We start from the raw sequence: 15,016 nt of genomic DNA on the forward strand, positions 1-15,016 counted from the left end.
CTCGCTAGGAGGCTCTAAATATTGTTGTTGTTGCGACATTTGTAGGTAGTAGTAGTTTTGGTGGGGGCTTGGCAAAAGTGTCCGGCCAAGCCGTGTGTCCGGCCAAGCCGTGTGTCCGGCCAAGCCGTGAGGTACGTTATCAATAGTTAACTCTTATTCTTACTGCCTTTTACCCTTGTGTAGATACCATGTTGTTTTTTTCTCAAAATCGAGTTCAGTTGTGTTCTCTTTTTTTTCTTGACATAATCATCGTAACTTGAGTAATGATATCGTGTTCGTTGTTATTTTGATATTTTGATTTTTCCATCCTCACGGCGTTATTGTTTTCTGTCGTCCATTAGTATTATTACTCGGTGGAGTTGGTGCAAAAAGTCTGATTTTGGGGGAGGGGGTTATCAGTTTTAAAAAAAAATAATTCCGGTCGTCATAACCTCTTTACCTTGTGTGCATATCGTGTGGTGTTCTTCTCGTTGAATTCTCTCGTCTAATTTTTTTTGTTTTGTTTTGATTGATGAACGAAAATCATGAGGTAAGTAGTAAGACTGATATTCCCCGGAATCAGTTGTGGGTGTTTATTTCGAAAATTAGCTATACAGACAAGGTGATAGTAGAAGTAAGTAAGTCATGATTTTAATTGTTCGTAGTTATTTGGAGTACAGCGTGTCGGATTTATTGTGTCAGAAATGAATGGCAGATCACGTAGGTAAAGTCATAAGCAAGAGTAGTGTCAAGTGAATTATGTGTGCATTGATATCAAGATTTGCGCATACAACTACTCTCTCTGTCTCTCTGACTTTCGATGCTCAGCAAAGAAAATAAAATAAATATGGATAGGCCCGCCATGTTCTCTCGTCTACAGGATAAACATGTCTTTTCTTGTAGCAGATGAAAAATGAGGTCTGACGCTGATTCGATACCAGCGCAATCTTTCTATCTCTCAAATCTTTTCATCATCAAACAAAAGGCCGTGGGTAAAAATTACCGTGTTTCTTGCTGCATCCATCAATAGCATGGAGATATGTTGAAGCAAATATGCGCGTTTGCTGGGTATATGTGCATTATCGTGTATCCTGACATTGTCTGCCAAGATAGTTCCAGTTCCAGTTCCATTGATTGGCTACTACTGCATGCATATAGTTTTGCGCCAATACTCATGTAACGGTGGCTCCGGCCCGAAAAAAGTTTGACCTGTCAGACGGGCCGGTATCATGTACGTTCTCACCTTTCGCTAAAAAGCAGAGCTGAGTGGCGATCGTGTCGTGGCGGGGCGAATTCCAAACCGGACTTGTGCCATGAGTGTTTCCAAATAGAGTAATTACCAAGTGTAAGAGTTGAGCATAAAATCATCTCACATCTCATCATCGTTCACTCTCAGTGTTTGGGCTGAGGGAAGCTTCGGCCTTTGGTTGGGTTGTTGTCTCCGGTACTGAGCCTTCGGATTGACATCTCTTGAGTGCAGCCAACTCTTTCTTCAGCGCATCCATCTCACTGTCCTTTTTGCTAATTAGCTCATCCCGCTCCGAAACCTCCTGCTTAAGCTGCTTGATGTACTCGATTGCACTTTCGACCTTTGCTGCCTTTGAGTTGTTGGAGTTTTGTGCGTTTGTCTCTGGGCTCTTGGCGTCGGAAACGTTGCCGAATCGTGGCGAGGGAAGAAGAGCTTGCATTTCCTGCAGAGCTGTGTTGATACGGTTTCTGCGACCTTGCTCCGCAATCTTGTGCGAGGTACGTTTGGAAGTGAGGTTCGTTGATAGGGACGTGGGATAGACTACACCGGGGACCGTTGTGCCGTCGAGAATGTTCTGATAGTTTGACTTGGATGCAAGTAGAAGAGCATGAGTGTTGTCAGTGGTGCCTAGACATAGTCAGATTAAAGTCTACTATCAATGTTAGCAATGCACTTACCACTGCCGCCGTCTGGTAGCAAAGGTTTTATGCTGGGCGAAATCTTAGGCATCAATGCAGGGCTGACAAGATGGGAGCTGACACTGTTTCTCTTCTTGGGGTTGCGTGATAGCTTTGCATCTCTCCTACTGCTTGTCATTGAGAAAGCTGGACTTGTGGGAGTGGACATGGCGTCAAGCATGGGGCTGGGCCGGCCTGACATGGCTGCCCCAGGCGTACTCAAGGGGTTCAGTTTGGGCGTCTTTCGCGCAGACAAGCGAGGTGTACCGCTATCATCGTCCCGAATTGCCGTGTCTGACCTTGACAAGCTCGGCCTGTCGAGAGATGCCTCCGGTAGAGTGAGATCCTCTAGCAATGGCAGTGCTTGCTCGGAACCGTTGAAATCAGGCGATGGCTGTATGCGCATGAGAGAGGCCGGGGTGGCTGGAGTGCTACTCTGGCTGCTGCGTTGAGCCATGACAGCGGGTGAAGCTGTTGAAGAGCCAGGCTTGGGCGGGGGTCGCATTTCTGAGAGCATGGGTTCAGGAGAGATGGAGTCGGTCTCTGAGCTTTCACGGGTGCGAGGCGCATCCAGACTAGCGGAAAGTGGATGTCGGGAGCGCGCATCTTGCACGAGGTCAGTGACGTCTTTTGGTAGAACAAGCGAGGACCCGTTGGATTTCCGCCTGTTGGGTTTTACAATGGGAGACTGCCGTACACGGGCGTTTCCACTGGCACGCGGTGCACTTCTTCTGTTTGCGGCTCTTGTGTTCCTTCTTCCCTGTTCTTGTGATACAATTGCAGGCTCACCCAGCATGTCCATGTCGAGATCAATGGGCGAATGACCTGTAGAGCTCTCGGAAGCAGTGTTCTGCGGTGGTTGATGTGCATGTTGTTGGCTCTGAGCAGTCAATGCGGGCGAGGTGAGAGGGCTGAAGTAGGAGCCAGCCATAGCAAAGTCTGGAATTTGGAAGCGCGTGTCATGGGGCGTGACTGCAGGCGATACAAGAGGGGTAAATGTCTGTATAGAGTCAGTGGGCGAGGCTCAAAGGTGGGGGGTTTTTTGTTTCAATTCCAAACGTACGGCATCGTCTTTGCGCATGTGGTACCTCTGGTCGAAGAGGGCTTGCTGTGATTCGACTTGCTGGAGATAGCGGTTGGGGTCGCCATGGATTTCTGTGCTGTTGGGTGTGGGGGGCACACCCTGGTGTGGACGATAGAGTTGGCCGTGAGGCTGAGGGTAGCCTTGGGCCGTGTGCTGGGGCACGCCATAGTCGAAGAAGTTGTTTGCAGGCTGCTGGGAGAGGCCATGAGGGGGGATATTGTGGGCTTTCTGGGCGGCGTTTGCGCCATTGTGATAATCTGGGGCGAGTTGTGGGGGAAACTGGTTTTGCAGGTGGTGGACGTTGAGTGAATCGGTCAGATCGGCGAGTTGGCTCCCAGTTGAGGCGGGTCCCTGACTGTTGTACCCGTCCATGTTAAAGTCGAGGTCGAGATTGTCAAAGTCGATGAACTCTGCACCGGCAAAGTTGTCCTGAGACGTGTCCATGGCAAAGTGGTCTGCAGCAGTCCAGGACTGCGCAGCCGAATTGTTCATGTCGTCGCCGTGGAAGTAGAGACCAGGGAGAAATTTGGCGGTCGCGAAGACAGGTGGGTGGGGCTGGGGCGGAATTGGGACCGGGATGATTGCGTCTTGTTCACATGTGTCGACACCCGTGGCTAGGACGGAGAGGCGTCCTCTTTTCTTTCGCAGGCACAGGCGCGGGCAGGCGCAAGCGCAGATAGTACAGGTCGCGGTCAGGAACAGGAGCAAGCTCAGGAACAGCGATAGAGAATCGGCCTACCTGTCAAAGCCGGAAAGGCTGCACGACAAGAGGCCGGGTGGACGAGGGCCCCCACGGGAATTTGATAAGAATGGGGGGCATATGCCGCCTACGCATGTTGACTTGGGACTTGGGCGCGGGTCATGACCAGCTGCTGCAGGCGGGCAGCCAGAACCTGGGTCGGCCTCCTCAGCCTATAGTTGTCTCCATGTGCCGCCAGCGAGGGCGCGGGCAGCAGAGACACAGCGCACCTGACGTCGGGCCCTGGCAGTGGATTCGAGTCCATGGACGCACACCGGTGGTGAGGATGAAGGAAGAGGCTGTGCAGATGGGATGGCTGCCACAAATGACTCGCCCTGGCCGCCGGGAATGCAGCTGCCAGATCATGCACCGATAATTATAGATGCAAGACGGCCATGTTAATAATAATAATCTACTACTTACATCGCAGAGGGCAACCACACATGGACAAGACTGCTGCTGCTGCTGCTGCTGCTCGCACTGCTCGTCGGCCATTGACAGAGCGCTGCTGACTGCAACGTGCGGCATTACTCGACCAATAGGCTGCCCCCCCGCTGCCATTCTCCTCCACGCCTACTCTATGGACGCTCTGTGCGCCTCTTTTCCTTCCTTCCCCCCAAAGAAAATCACGGCTTTCTACTGGCACTGTGTGCGCACCGGGATCATCACAGCACAGTTGGCTGCTGGAGCATGCACGTGTGCTTTTTGTTTCCCGCATATCCAACCATATCCAATTGTTTGTCTTTTGCATGTTGGGGCCGGGGCGCGCAGTCCCCAGGGCTCGCTGCAGCGCTGATGGTGAGCTTGAGCAAGCTGCTACTAGTCGAGCCAGGCGCGCCTTGTTAATCTTCTCGGCTATGGCCGCCCCATTGGACCTGCCGCTTTGGGCCTCTCTGGCGCGGCACACTGGCAACAATGCGGTTCGGTGGACAAACAATTGGGCAATTGCAATTGCATTTCGTTACAAACTAGACGAAACACCTGGCCAAGGGTAATTACGCGAGCGCTTTCATCTCGTGATTGAAGAAAAATAAAAAAAAAGATAGCCCCCTAAGCACGCCGGCATGGCCGACTGAAAAAAAAAGAAAACGGAAGAGACCGTCCGCTGCGCTGCACGCTCCAGCTGGCAGCCAGCGGCTCGCTCCGCATCAGAGTTTAATGTACACATTGGGGTGAAATGAACATGAGAGACCCGTCCGACTGTCCCGCTTCCCACGACTAACTGCGCAAACACGTTGCGTCTTTTGGGGGTATTATCGACCTTTGTCCGGAACATGGGAAAACAAAACACTGTGCCGTGGAAACCGACCCCGCAGAAACGCCGTTAATGGACATGACCATCTGCATCTCGATCGTTGTTTACATTACGGCACAGCAGCCGTTGCTCTGCTGTGGCGCGTAGGGATCGTCGCGCTTGTCGATCTGCGTACACACACATCAGTATGGCTGCGACAAAAAAGTGCAACACGAAGCGCAAGGCGCGCGTCAACTTACCGTTCCCCATCGTGATGGTACCATCCAGTCCTTGGGCTCCTTGTCCGTGAAGGCAATCAGACTGCGGCGCCTTTGTTAGCTACTGCCATGTGTGCTTGCTGAATGTCGCGACGCTTTGTCGGCCGGTGGACCTACTCTAGTGCAGCCTCGGACACGGGTATCCTGCGTCGTTCCAGGTCTTCTCGCAGGCGCTGGTTGAGCTCCGTGAGACGTCGCAGCTTGAGCTCGGCCATGCTCTGCTTCTTGGTCTTGCCGTCGCCGCCCGTCCGTATCTCGTAGGGTGCGGCGACCATCATGGTTGGCATGGCGGGCATGGCGCGCGTGCGTGGATATTAAGCTGTAAAGAGAATGGGGGATGGAGCGTCGTTTGTGTTTTGGTTGTTTTGGTTGTTGTGGTGGTGGTGGCGGGTGGGTATTATGGCGATGGGTGATGGTGCGGCGTCGTCGTATACGGCGTAGACAGGAGACAGCAACAAAGGGAGGGGGTAAGGAGCGAGGACGGCCAGCCGGGTGTGAGCCTGCCGCCAGATATCAGCGCAATGTGGATGCTGGAGATGCTGCGACGGCGACTGCAACGGCGAGTGCGGTGTCGAGGGTTGACGAAGAGGGTGCAGAGATGGGCGACAGGTGAAGCACGGGATGCCAGGAGAGGTGGTTGGAAGATGGGCCGGCCATCCCCTTGATGGGCCTGTTCGTCGGGCGCTGTTCGGTTGCGGCATAGCGCCATATTAGGTTTGAGTACGGGGCTAGAGCCTGCCTGCCTGCCCTGCCCGCCCTTGCTGCTTGGCCTGCCTGGTGCATTGTCCCGCCTCGCCGACTCGGATGCCTCGCCCTCGCTTGCCCGCCTGTCTGTGTCTGCACCGCCACTAATCAAGCAGTAGTCGTCTTGCTAGCACTGCTACGGGCAATTCGGACTAGCACCGATTATCTACTCCTCCCACCAAACAACACAACAAACAACAACAACAACGCCCGCTGCATCGCGTCCGTCCCATGCACTGCACTGCGCATGGCTCGTCCGCCCGCTGCGTCCAAGGGGCTCGCTCCCCGCGTCTGTGTGATAGAGTCCCTCGCCACGCCAGGGCCGCGCGGAGCCGTTCGCTGAGCAGCGTCGCCTTGCATGTGCGGGGACGACGGCCCTGCTGAGGTGCCGGCACATCACTGGCGGGTGCTCGCTTACCTCAGCCTACCACAACCATTTTGCAAGCGGTGACTTTGCATCGCAGCCTGTGAGACCCGCACCGCCATCCCACCCTCCAACGCTCCCGGCTGCGTCGCCTGCTTGCTGAAAAGCCCATACAGCCCGTTGCCCTGGGATCTGTGACATCGACCTGCCCAGCATGGCGCCTCCACCCCACTCCAAGCCGGAGAACACTCTGTGCGCCCCGCCTCAGACTCGCTGCAGAGGCTGCCCCAGCTAATACCACGCAGTAAACGAGCCCAGGAACTCATCGGCGTCGACCAGCACCAGGCCGCCCTCCAGCTGCTCCACGAACATGTCACCTCGAAGCGCACCCGCAACAGCCCCATCACCTCGCTCGAGCCCGTCATGATCCTCTTCGTCGAGCTCTGCGTCGATCTGCGCAAGGGCAAACTCGCAAAGGACGGCCTGTACCAGTACAAGAACACGGCCCAGAACACAAACGTCGGCACAATCGAGACCGTCTTCAAGCGCTTCATTGAGCTTGCCGAGCAAAAAGTCACAGAGGCCCAGGCAAAGGCCGACGAGGTCCAGTCCTCGCTTGAGCCCTCTGACGACAAGAACGTCGACGACCTCGAGGCCACCGAGACGCCAGAGTCCATCCTTCTGTCCACCGTCTCCGGCGAGCAGTCGCGCGACCGCACCGACCGTGCCATTGTCACGCCATGGCTCAAGTTCCTGTGGGAGACATACCGCACTGTCCTCGACATCTTCAAGAACAATGCCCGTCTGGAACTCATGTACCAGTCGACTGCCCACCAGGCCTTCCAGTTCTGCTCCAAGTATGCCCGCAAGACCGAGTTCCGCCGTCTCTGCGAGCTGCTCCGCAACCATCTCCAGAATGCCGCAAAGTTCTCCTCCCAGATGCACGCCATCAACCTGTCCGACCCCGACACTCTGCAGCGCCACCTCGACACCCGCTTCCAGCAACTCAATGTGGCTGTCGAGCTTGAGCTCTGGCAAGAGGCCTTCCGCAGCGTCGAGGACATCCACACGCTCCTCAGCTTGAGCAAGCGACCAGCCAAGAACATCATGATGGCCAACTACTTTGAGAAGCTGACCCGCATCTTCCTCGTCAGCGAGAACTATCTCTTCCACGCTGCTGCATACAGCCGCTACTACAACCTCCTCCGACAGTCTGCAGCTGCCGTTGCCTCTGGACAGAGCCCCAAGAAGGACAACCCAGCCGTCACGGAAGCCGACATGACCAAGGCTGCCTCGTTTGTCTTGCTATCAGCCCTTGCCATTCCCGTCATCAGCACCTCGCGCTCCCGTGGCGCCCTTGTCGACGTTGACGAGGCCAGGAAGAACAAGAACTCCCGTCTTACCAACTTGCTCGGCATGTCACAGGCTCCTACTCGTGCTATCTTGTTCAAGGATGCTCTCAGCAAGGGTCTTCTCAAGCGCGTGCGTCCCGAGATTCGCGATCTCTACAACATCCTCGAGGTCGACTTCCACCCTCTCTCCATTTGCAAGAAGATCTCACCGATCCTGTCTCAGATCGGTGCTGACGAGGGCATGCAAAAGTATGTTGGCCCGCTCCAGCAGGTCATCCTCACCCGTCTCTTCCAGCAGTTGTCTCAAGTATACGACTCTGTCGAGATCAAGTTTGTGCTTGGCCTCGCCCAGTTCCCCGAGCCCTTCCATGTCAGTGCTGGTACCATTGAAAAGTTCATCATGAACGGCTGCAAGAAGGGCGATCTCGCTATCCGCACTGACCACGCTACCGGGGTCCTCACTTTCGATTCCGACGTCTTCTCGTCAGCAAAGGCCATGCACCCTGGTTCTGGTGCGGGATCAGCCGAGACGGAATCTCGCTCCGTGCAGCGTCTACAGAGCACCCCTGCTGAGATTGTGCGCTCTCAGCTTACCCGTCTTGCCAAGTCCCTGTTCGTGACCTGCCAATATGTCGACCCTTCGTTCAACGGAGATCGTCTGCGCGCAAAGGATGCTGCGCTTGCCCGTGCAAAGGAAGGCGCTGAGAAGGAACACCAAGAGATTCTCAGCCGTCGCGACATCATCTCGCAGAAGAAGGAAGCTGCCCTCAAGGCCCAGCAAGCCAAGGAGAACGAAGAGCAAACAAAGAGGCTCATTCGCCAGCAACAGCTCAAGGATGAGGAAGCTCGCCGCCTTGCCGAGGAGCAGAAGCAACGTGCTGAGCAGCGCATCAAGGCTGAGCAGAAGCGCATTCAACGTGAGGAAATGGAGAAGCAGATCAAGGAACTCAAGGCTACCACAAAGGTTGACATTGAGCTTCCAGAAGATCTCGATGATCTTGATTCCCAGAGGATCCGTATCCTCAAGCTGCAGGCTCTTGAGAGGGAGAAGAACCAGCTTGGCGAACAGCTCCGCATTGCCGGCAAGCGTATCGATCACTTGGAGCGCGCTTACCGTAAGGAGGAGATCAAACACCTCAAGACTGATTACGAAAAGCAACAAGAGGAGGATCTCGCAGCTTACGAGAAGGCAAAGGCCGAAGAGCTCAGGGAGGCCGAAGAAAAGCACAAGGAAGACGTTGCGCTCAAGCACCGTCTGTCAAGATTGGTATCCCCTTACCAGCAATTCGTTGCTACTGTCAAGCAGCAGCGCAAGGCCGAGTTTGAAAAGCGCCAGAAGATTGCACAGAAGGAGCTTGAAAGCAAGAAGGCCGCACGTGTCAAGGAGGTCAAGGAACGCATTGCTAGGGAGAAGAGGGAGCGCGAAGAGGCTGAACGCCGCCAGCGCGAAGAAGAGGAGCGTGAGAGGGCCGAAGCCGAGGCCAAGGCCAAGGCTGATGAGGAGAGGCGCGCACGGTTGGCCGAAGAGAAGGCGAAGAGAGATGAAGAGCGAAAGTCAGTATTACCATGTCCTTCTCACAATCACATACTAACATGTCGCAGTGCTCTTGCTGAGAAGGCTCGCCTTCAGGCACAGCGTGAGGAAGAGGCCATGGCCAAGCGAAGAGCTGCCGCTGGCGCTGGTTCTGGCCGGACCTTCTCTCGCGAGCCGGCTGCCGACGCTCCTTCTTCCAGTGGTCCACCAAAGATCCAACTTCCTGGCGGCAAGCCCAGCTGGCGTGAGCGTGAGGCCATGAAGGCCGCTGGTCAAGGACCTCCTGCTGCCAGCACATCCCCTGCACCTGCAGCAGCAGCTTCTCCCGCCCCCGAGGCGGAAGCGCCCAAGAGGGGTGGATATGTCCCACCGGCGCTGCGTCAAGGTGGTGCTCCAGGTGGCGGATGGCGCGAGCGTGAGGCAAGCGGTAGCGGTAGTGGTAGTGGCAATGCCGGTGGTAGCGGCCGATTTGAAGCTTCTCGCGGCGGAGACCGATGGGGAGACAGGAAGGCCTCTCCTGCCACCACTGGTGGTTACGTCCCCCCTGGCGCTCGCCGTGATGCGCCAGCCCGTGAGGGCGAAGGTGAGCGTGAGTCGAGGCCTGCTGCTCAGGCTCCAGCCGCATCCACTGGTAAGTACGTACCTCGTCACTTGAGGGATCGCCAGTAGAGGAGGATGGGAAAAGGCTAGGCGTTCGTTTTGTTTCTACGCTCGTTATGATTGACGACTGGTCAAAAGCGGGTACAGGACGGATATCATGGCATGGACCGGGAGTTTGTGCTTCTTAGAGTGAGCGGTCACGAACATGCGCCCACAGTATGTAGTTTTGTTTTGTCTGGTTCTTCAATGCATTTGCACTGTTTCTTCAAGACTTTGCACCTTTGTCCTTGATCAGTCTGCTCAGTGTTATCGTCATTGGACCTCGCTGACATGGCCGGGGTTCATGCTAGGCATGTTGTGACAAGGGATGGCGATTAGAGATCGGATGATGTCACATCATGTTGCCAGTGTATTATTACATTTCACTTTTTTTGGGGTGCTCTTCTAGACTGCTGAATTACGAAATCCGAAGTCAAGCAAAGATTGTTTCACCGTTTATTATTTTTCATATGGCAAAATTGCGTCAATGAGTGATGAACCTACATAGCAATGGTTTATGGTAATGGTTTGCTACTATATAAGATTATATGTACAAACAAGAACAACTGACATGCCTATAGCAAGTTCCGCAACAACAAGTAGAGTGAATATGAACTCGATAGGTCTATTCAAGCCACCGGAGCTGACTTGGATTGCATCACCCACTATGTGGCAGGTTTGGCTGATGTTCATGCAGGGCGGTTGCATGCACGTGCATTGCCAACAGCTCGCCAGACCAAGAGCAACCAGTGCGCCGGGCCATTAGTTCGCGATAGCCCCGCCATCGATCTCCAGCTCTTGCGCAACCAACCTTCGTCCTAATTCCACATTCACATCCTCATCTACGCCCAAGATGCAGTCGCTACCCGACGCGCGATCGCAGAGCTTTGAGGAGCTATACGGCCCTCCCGAAAACTTCCTGGAGATTGAGGTAGGCTGATCTGGAGCTTCCATACCCTTGTGTGATTGCAGCCTCACTCACATTTGTCGCGTGCACAGGTTAGGAATCCCATGACGCACGGTAAGTCTAGGCGCGTAGATATTGTAAGAGTGTGCATGCTGACAGAACTTTAGGAGTCGGCCGTGGCATGTACACAACCTACGAAATTGTAATGCGCACCAACATTCCCGCCTTCAAGCTCAAGTCGTCGACAGTCCGCCGCCGATACAGCGAATTTGAAGCCTTCCGTGATATTCTTGAGCGAGAGTCGGCGCGCGTCACCATACCACCTCTGCCGGGCAAGGTCCTTACCAACCGCTTCTCGGACGACGTGATTGAGCATCGGCGGGAGGGACTCCAACGGTTTCTGCAAATAGTAGTTGGCCACCCACTATTGCAGACTGGCAGCAAGGTGCTTGCGGCATTTGTGCAGGGTGAGTTCAATAGCACATGTGTGATAAGAGCGACGACTGACACCTGGCAGACCCAAACTGGGACAGACATGCGTGGTAGACGTGTCTGAGCAGGTCTTGCCGGCCAGTAATCATCGACGAATACCATGTTTTGCTACAGACAAATTCAAACGGGCAATCTGAAGCAATAATGGATAATGTCCTCATTTTGGTTTGCCGCATTTTCTGCGTTACGGAGCGACGAGGCGTTTGGGAAACTGTTTCTTACTCGATTTAAAGCAATGGGAGAATATGACGAGTAATCCGAGAATGCGCCAGACTCCTTTGCTGTCTTTGCGCAGATGATACTTCCTAGCTTGTGTAGCTCGTATCGACTTCAAGTAGCCCTAATACATGCTCTATGCGCACTTGCCCATCACCCCATGAGCCCCCCCACGTCTGTGGGCGCGGAGAGAGCCGGCCAGAACCAATTGCAAAGGAAACTGACAGCAGCCGTCAATTTCTCCGCGCAGCGCTAGCGATGCAATGAGAAAGGCGCGGGATTTAGTCATAGCAAAGTTTTTGGCGCAAACTACCTTGGTCTTGCATGTTCCTAACCCCGTCGCTCTGCATCTTCAATCTATCCATCTTTGACTTTGATCGCCGTTTCGCATAGTGACCGTTTTCCGTCATGGGTATGCCATCGCAGCCGGCGTCCAACGCCATCATATACCTTACTCTAGGCGCCTTTTTGTGAGTGCAGGAAATGGCCCTTGTGGGTTGCGAATCATACTAATTTCACAAACCAGGGTCCTGGGATGCTTCGTCGCATGGCGGTTGCGACACCAGTCCAAGACTGAGTGGCTGTCTAGCAATCGCACACAAAAGGGTCAGCGCATGCGACTTCCCCAACTTTGCGCAACCGCGCAAAGCAACCTCCGCTACTTTTACTTGCAACAAACCAGCTAACCGCCGTGCAGGCATTCCGCTCGCTTTCAATTTCATCGCATCGGGTGAGTGCACTCGTGCACCTGTGCTTTGCACATGAAGAGCAGCGGCAGTATCGATAATCCACCATCATGACGGCTCTCCAATGACAGTATGATGACGTCGTTGGAGCATGTGTGTTTTCGCACGAGAAAACTTGAAATCCTCCAGGTTCGTATTGAGATCTCTCACGGAAGCCTGATCTCATGACTGCTGTGCCCAAGAGCCCACTACTCGTTGCGCAGTTGGTATGAGGTCAGTCTTTTGTGCGGCTACACTGCGGGCGCGGAACCGAGGCTGGGGTTGTTGCATCAAAGATCTTCTTATCTAGGATGTGTTGACTCCAACCAAGGGAAAGCTGAGAAGTACCGTAAGAACTCGATCAAGATAATACTTGCGTGAGGAACGTGCTGCCGCTACTCCCCCTACACAATACCCCCCCTTTTGGCTGATGCATAAAGCTGACCTAGGCTTCCCTAACTTACAGCTCTCGGATCGGGTATCTTGTTCACGTACCCTCAAATTGCCACAATCGCTGGTGTGCAGGGACTACTGGTATATGCGCTGTCTTCATCTCTGCCGCTTTTAGTCTTTGGCGCGCTGGGCCCCATTATCAGGCGCAAATGTCCAGAGGGCTTTGTCTTGACCGAATGGACCAGACAACGGTATGGAGCTGTTGCCGGAATATTCCTCAGTCTTTGCACGCTCATCACCATGTTTCTATACATGGTTGCTGAGCTTTCGGCACTCCAGCAGATTGTCACTCTCCTGACTGGACTGAATGGGCTTCCAGTGGTCATTGTTGAGTGTGCCATTACTACCATCTATACCTGTAAGATCACCGTAGTATTGAGATGAGAGGGGAGGCTGACCCATAACACAGCACTTGGTGGCTTCAAAGTCTCTTTCGTCACCGACAACATCCAGGGCGCCATGGTCATTGGCCTCATCATCCTGGGAGTGATTGCTGTTGGTGTAGAAACCGACATTGACCGCTCGTTGATTGATCAGTCCGGCTACCTCAAGCCCAGCTTGTTGGGATGGCAACTCATTTACATCCTCCCCGTCGCTATCCTTACCAATGACTTTTTCCTCTCTGGATTCTGGATGCGCACATTTGCCTCTCGTACAGACAAGGACCTGTGGATTGGAGTCTCGCTTGCCAGCATGGGCATCCTTATCATTCTCACGCTGCTCGGTGTCGGTGGTATGCTTGCCGCCTGGTCTGGTGCCTACACGATTGGCGACTCAGCCAATGGCTCCCTTGCTTTCTTCCTTCTCCTCGAAAAACTACCCGCTTGGGTTGTAGGTGTGGTCCTCGTCATGACTGTCTCGCTATCTACCGCTGCGTTTGATTCTTTCCAGTCCGCCATGATTAGCACAGGAAGCAACGACTTCTTCCGCAACAAGCTCAACATCTGGGTCATCCGTGGTATGGTTGTAGCGCTCATTTTTCCTGTCGTTGTTGTTGCACTACGCAGCCCGGATATCCTGCAGATCTTCCTGATCAGTGATTTGGTCAGTGCAGCTGTTGTTCCTTGCCTGGTCATTGGTCTGAGTGAGAGATTCTACTGGTACCGTGGATTCGACTTTGTGGTTGGCGGACTTGGCGGTATCTTTACAATCTTCTTGTTTGGACTCGTGTACTATGACGGCGATGCCACGCTCGCTAGTAAACTGCTCTTGCTTGAAGGCGGATTGTATGCGAATGACTGGAGCGCATTTGGTAAGTTGATGCTTGTTCCTTTGAAACCATGATTGTTTGCTAACCAACTCACAGGTGCTTTCGTAGCTGCGCCGGTTGGTGGCCTTCTCTGGGCTTTTGGCGCTTGTGCCCTTCGCATCGGCTTCTTTTGGGCAAAGGCCAGGGTTCAGGGCCGTCGCTTTGATGCCTTTGACCGACCTATTCCCCGGTCTTTCGACCGACCCGGTGCGTTCGATAACCACGATTCTGATGCTGTGCTGGACGACAGCACTGTCCAGGCCGGCCACAAGGGAACTTTCTTTTAAAGCCAGGGAAGCAAGTATTGCAAGCGAAAGCGTCAGAATTTCGTTGAAGGGAAGGTCAGGTGGGAAGCAAGAAGTTGGGGGGGATTGAGGTGTCGAATCGTCAAGCGAAATGGACAAGGAAAGGGGCGAGTAGGAATACATGGAGCAAATTAAAAAAAACATACCACTCTTTTATATGAAATATTCTTCAAATCTTGCACTTTTCTCAGCAAATCCATGCAAACCCCATCTTCATTCAGTTCGGATTTGTAGAATGCCATTATGCGCATCGCGTCCCTCATATCTGACGAGGGGACATGGCGCGCCTTAAGTCCAGCATTCTTAATACCGAGAATCAAGCTTTCAGATGACTATCTACATACACACTATCATCATTTTCACATTGTACCTATCTGACACTATTCATTCCTCTTGGTATTTCTGTACAGGGATATACTAGAGGTCATGATGGAAAGATTGCCGTTTCGTGATTTTAAGAGGCAAGGAGTCAGATATGCGAAGTAAAATATACATGCTGAAAGACTTGTAAACTCATCGAAGAATGCTTATCGAATGGAACAATGGCTTTGCGCGATGCCGTTGGTGAGTTTTCGGTGGAGATGGGGGGGGGGTGGGGAATGGCGCTCTTGACGAGTGACGAGCTGGGGCGTCTTGAGCAGCATGGTGCAGGGGCGGTGTGGGCTACTAGAATGGTTGAATTACTTGCGGATATAGGAGGGTACGTAGGCGAGAATGGGTTGGATAGTTAACTCCATGAAGGATATACATTCAGCACAATACTATCCATACCTCTAGCCTCTGATATTTTCACCCT

At 53.5% G+C, this 15,016-nt stretch overlaps 5 protein-coding genes across 5 annotated transcripts; 3 read left to right on the forward strand and 2 right to left on the reverse strand.

The window, feature by feature from the left end:
- Window positions 1–1,358: 1,358 nt before the first annotated feature.
- COCCADRAFT_7385 (uncharacterized protein) lies at window positions 1,359–3,481 on the reverse strand (the record flags this gene model as incomplete). Its single annotated transcript, XM_007716912.1, has 3 exons — window positions 1,359–1,855; window positions 1,906–2,905; window positions 2,969–3,481. 3 exons carry the CDS (start codon window positions 3,479–3,481, stop codon window positions 1,359–1,361), a joined length of 2,010 nt encoding a protein of 669 aa, XP_007715102.1.
- Window positions 3,482–5,087: 1,606 nt separating this feature from the next.
- Window positions 5,088–5,527, reverse strand: COCCADRAFT_7386 (uncharacterized protein; the record flags this gene model as incomplete). Its single annotated transcript, XM_007716913.1, has 3 exons — window positions 5,088–5,150; window positions 5,223–5,283; window positions 5,358–5,527. 3 exons carry the CDS (start codon window positions 5,525–5,527, stop codon window positions 5,088–5,090), a joined length of 294 nt encoding a protein of 97 aa, XP_007715103.1.
- A 1,035-nt stretch (window positions 5,528–6,562) lies between these two features.
- Window positions 6,563–10,476, forward strand: COCCADRAFT_7387 (uncharacterized protein; the record flags this gene model as incomplete). The annotated part of the gene is made up of 4 exons (XM_007716914.1): window positions 6,563–6,600; window positions 6,654–9,254; window positions 9,303–9,869; window positions 10,455–10,476. 4 exons carry the CDS (start codon window positions 6,563–6,565, stop codon window positions 10,474–10,476), a joined length of 3,228 nt encoding a protein of 1,075 aa, XP_007715104.1.
- A 250-nt stretch (window positions 10,477–10,726) lies between these two features.
- On the forward strand, window positions 10,727–11,326 carry COCCADRAFT_39205 (uncharacterized protein; the record flags this gene model as incomplete). Its single annotated transcript, XM_007716922.1, has 4 exons — window positions 10,727–10,804; window positions 10,873–10,894; window positions 10,948–11,247; window positions 11,298–11,326. 4 exons carry the CDS (start codon window positions 10,727–10,729, stop codon window positions 11,324–11,326), a joined length of 429 nt encoding a protein of 142 aa, XP_007715112.1.
- Window positions 11,327–11,896: 570 nt separating this feature from the next.
- On the forward strand, window positions 11,897–14,202 carry COCCADRAFT_7389 (uncharacterized protein; the record flags this gene model as incomplete). The annotated part of the gene is made up of 6 exons (XM_007716915.1): window positions 11,897–11,958; window positions 12,015–12,094; window positions 12,186–12,218; window positions 12,680–13,024; window positions 13,076–13,918; window positions 13,973–14,202. The coding sequence occupies 6 exons, from the start codon at window positions 11,897–11,899 to the stop codon at window positions 14,200–14,202; spliced, it is 1,593 nt and encodes a 530-aa protein (XP_007715105.1).
- Window positions 14,203–15,016: the final 814 nt, after the last annotated feature.

This window comes from Bipolaris zeicola (assembly GCF_000523435.1).
Source record: "Bipolaris zeicola 26-R-13 unplaced genomic scaffold scaffold_158, whole genome shotgun sequence".
Lineage (NCBI taxonomy): Eukaryota > Fungi > Ascomycota > Dothideomycetes > Pleosporales > Pleosporaceae > Bipolaris > Bipolaris zeicola.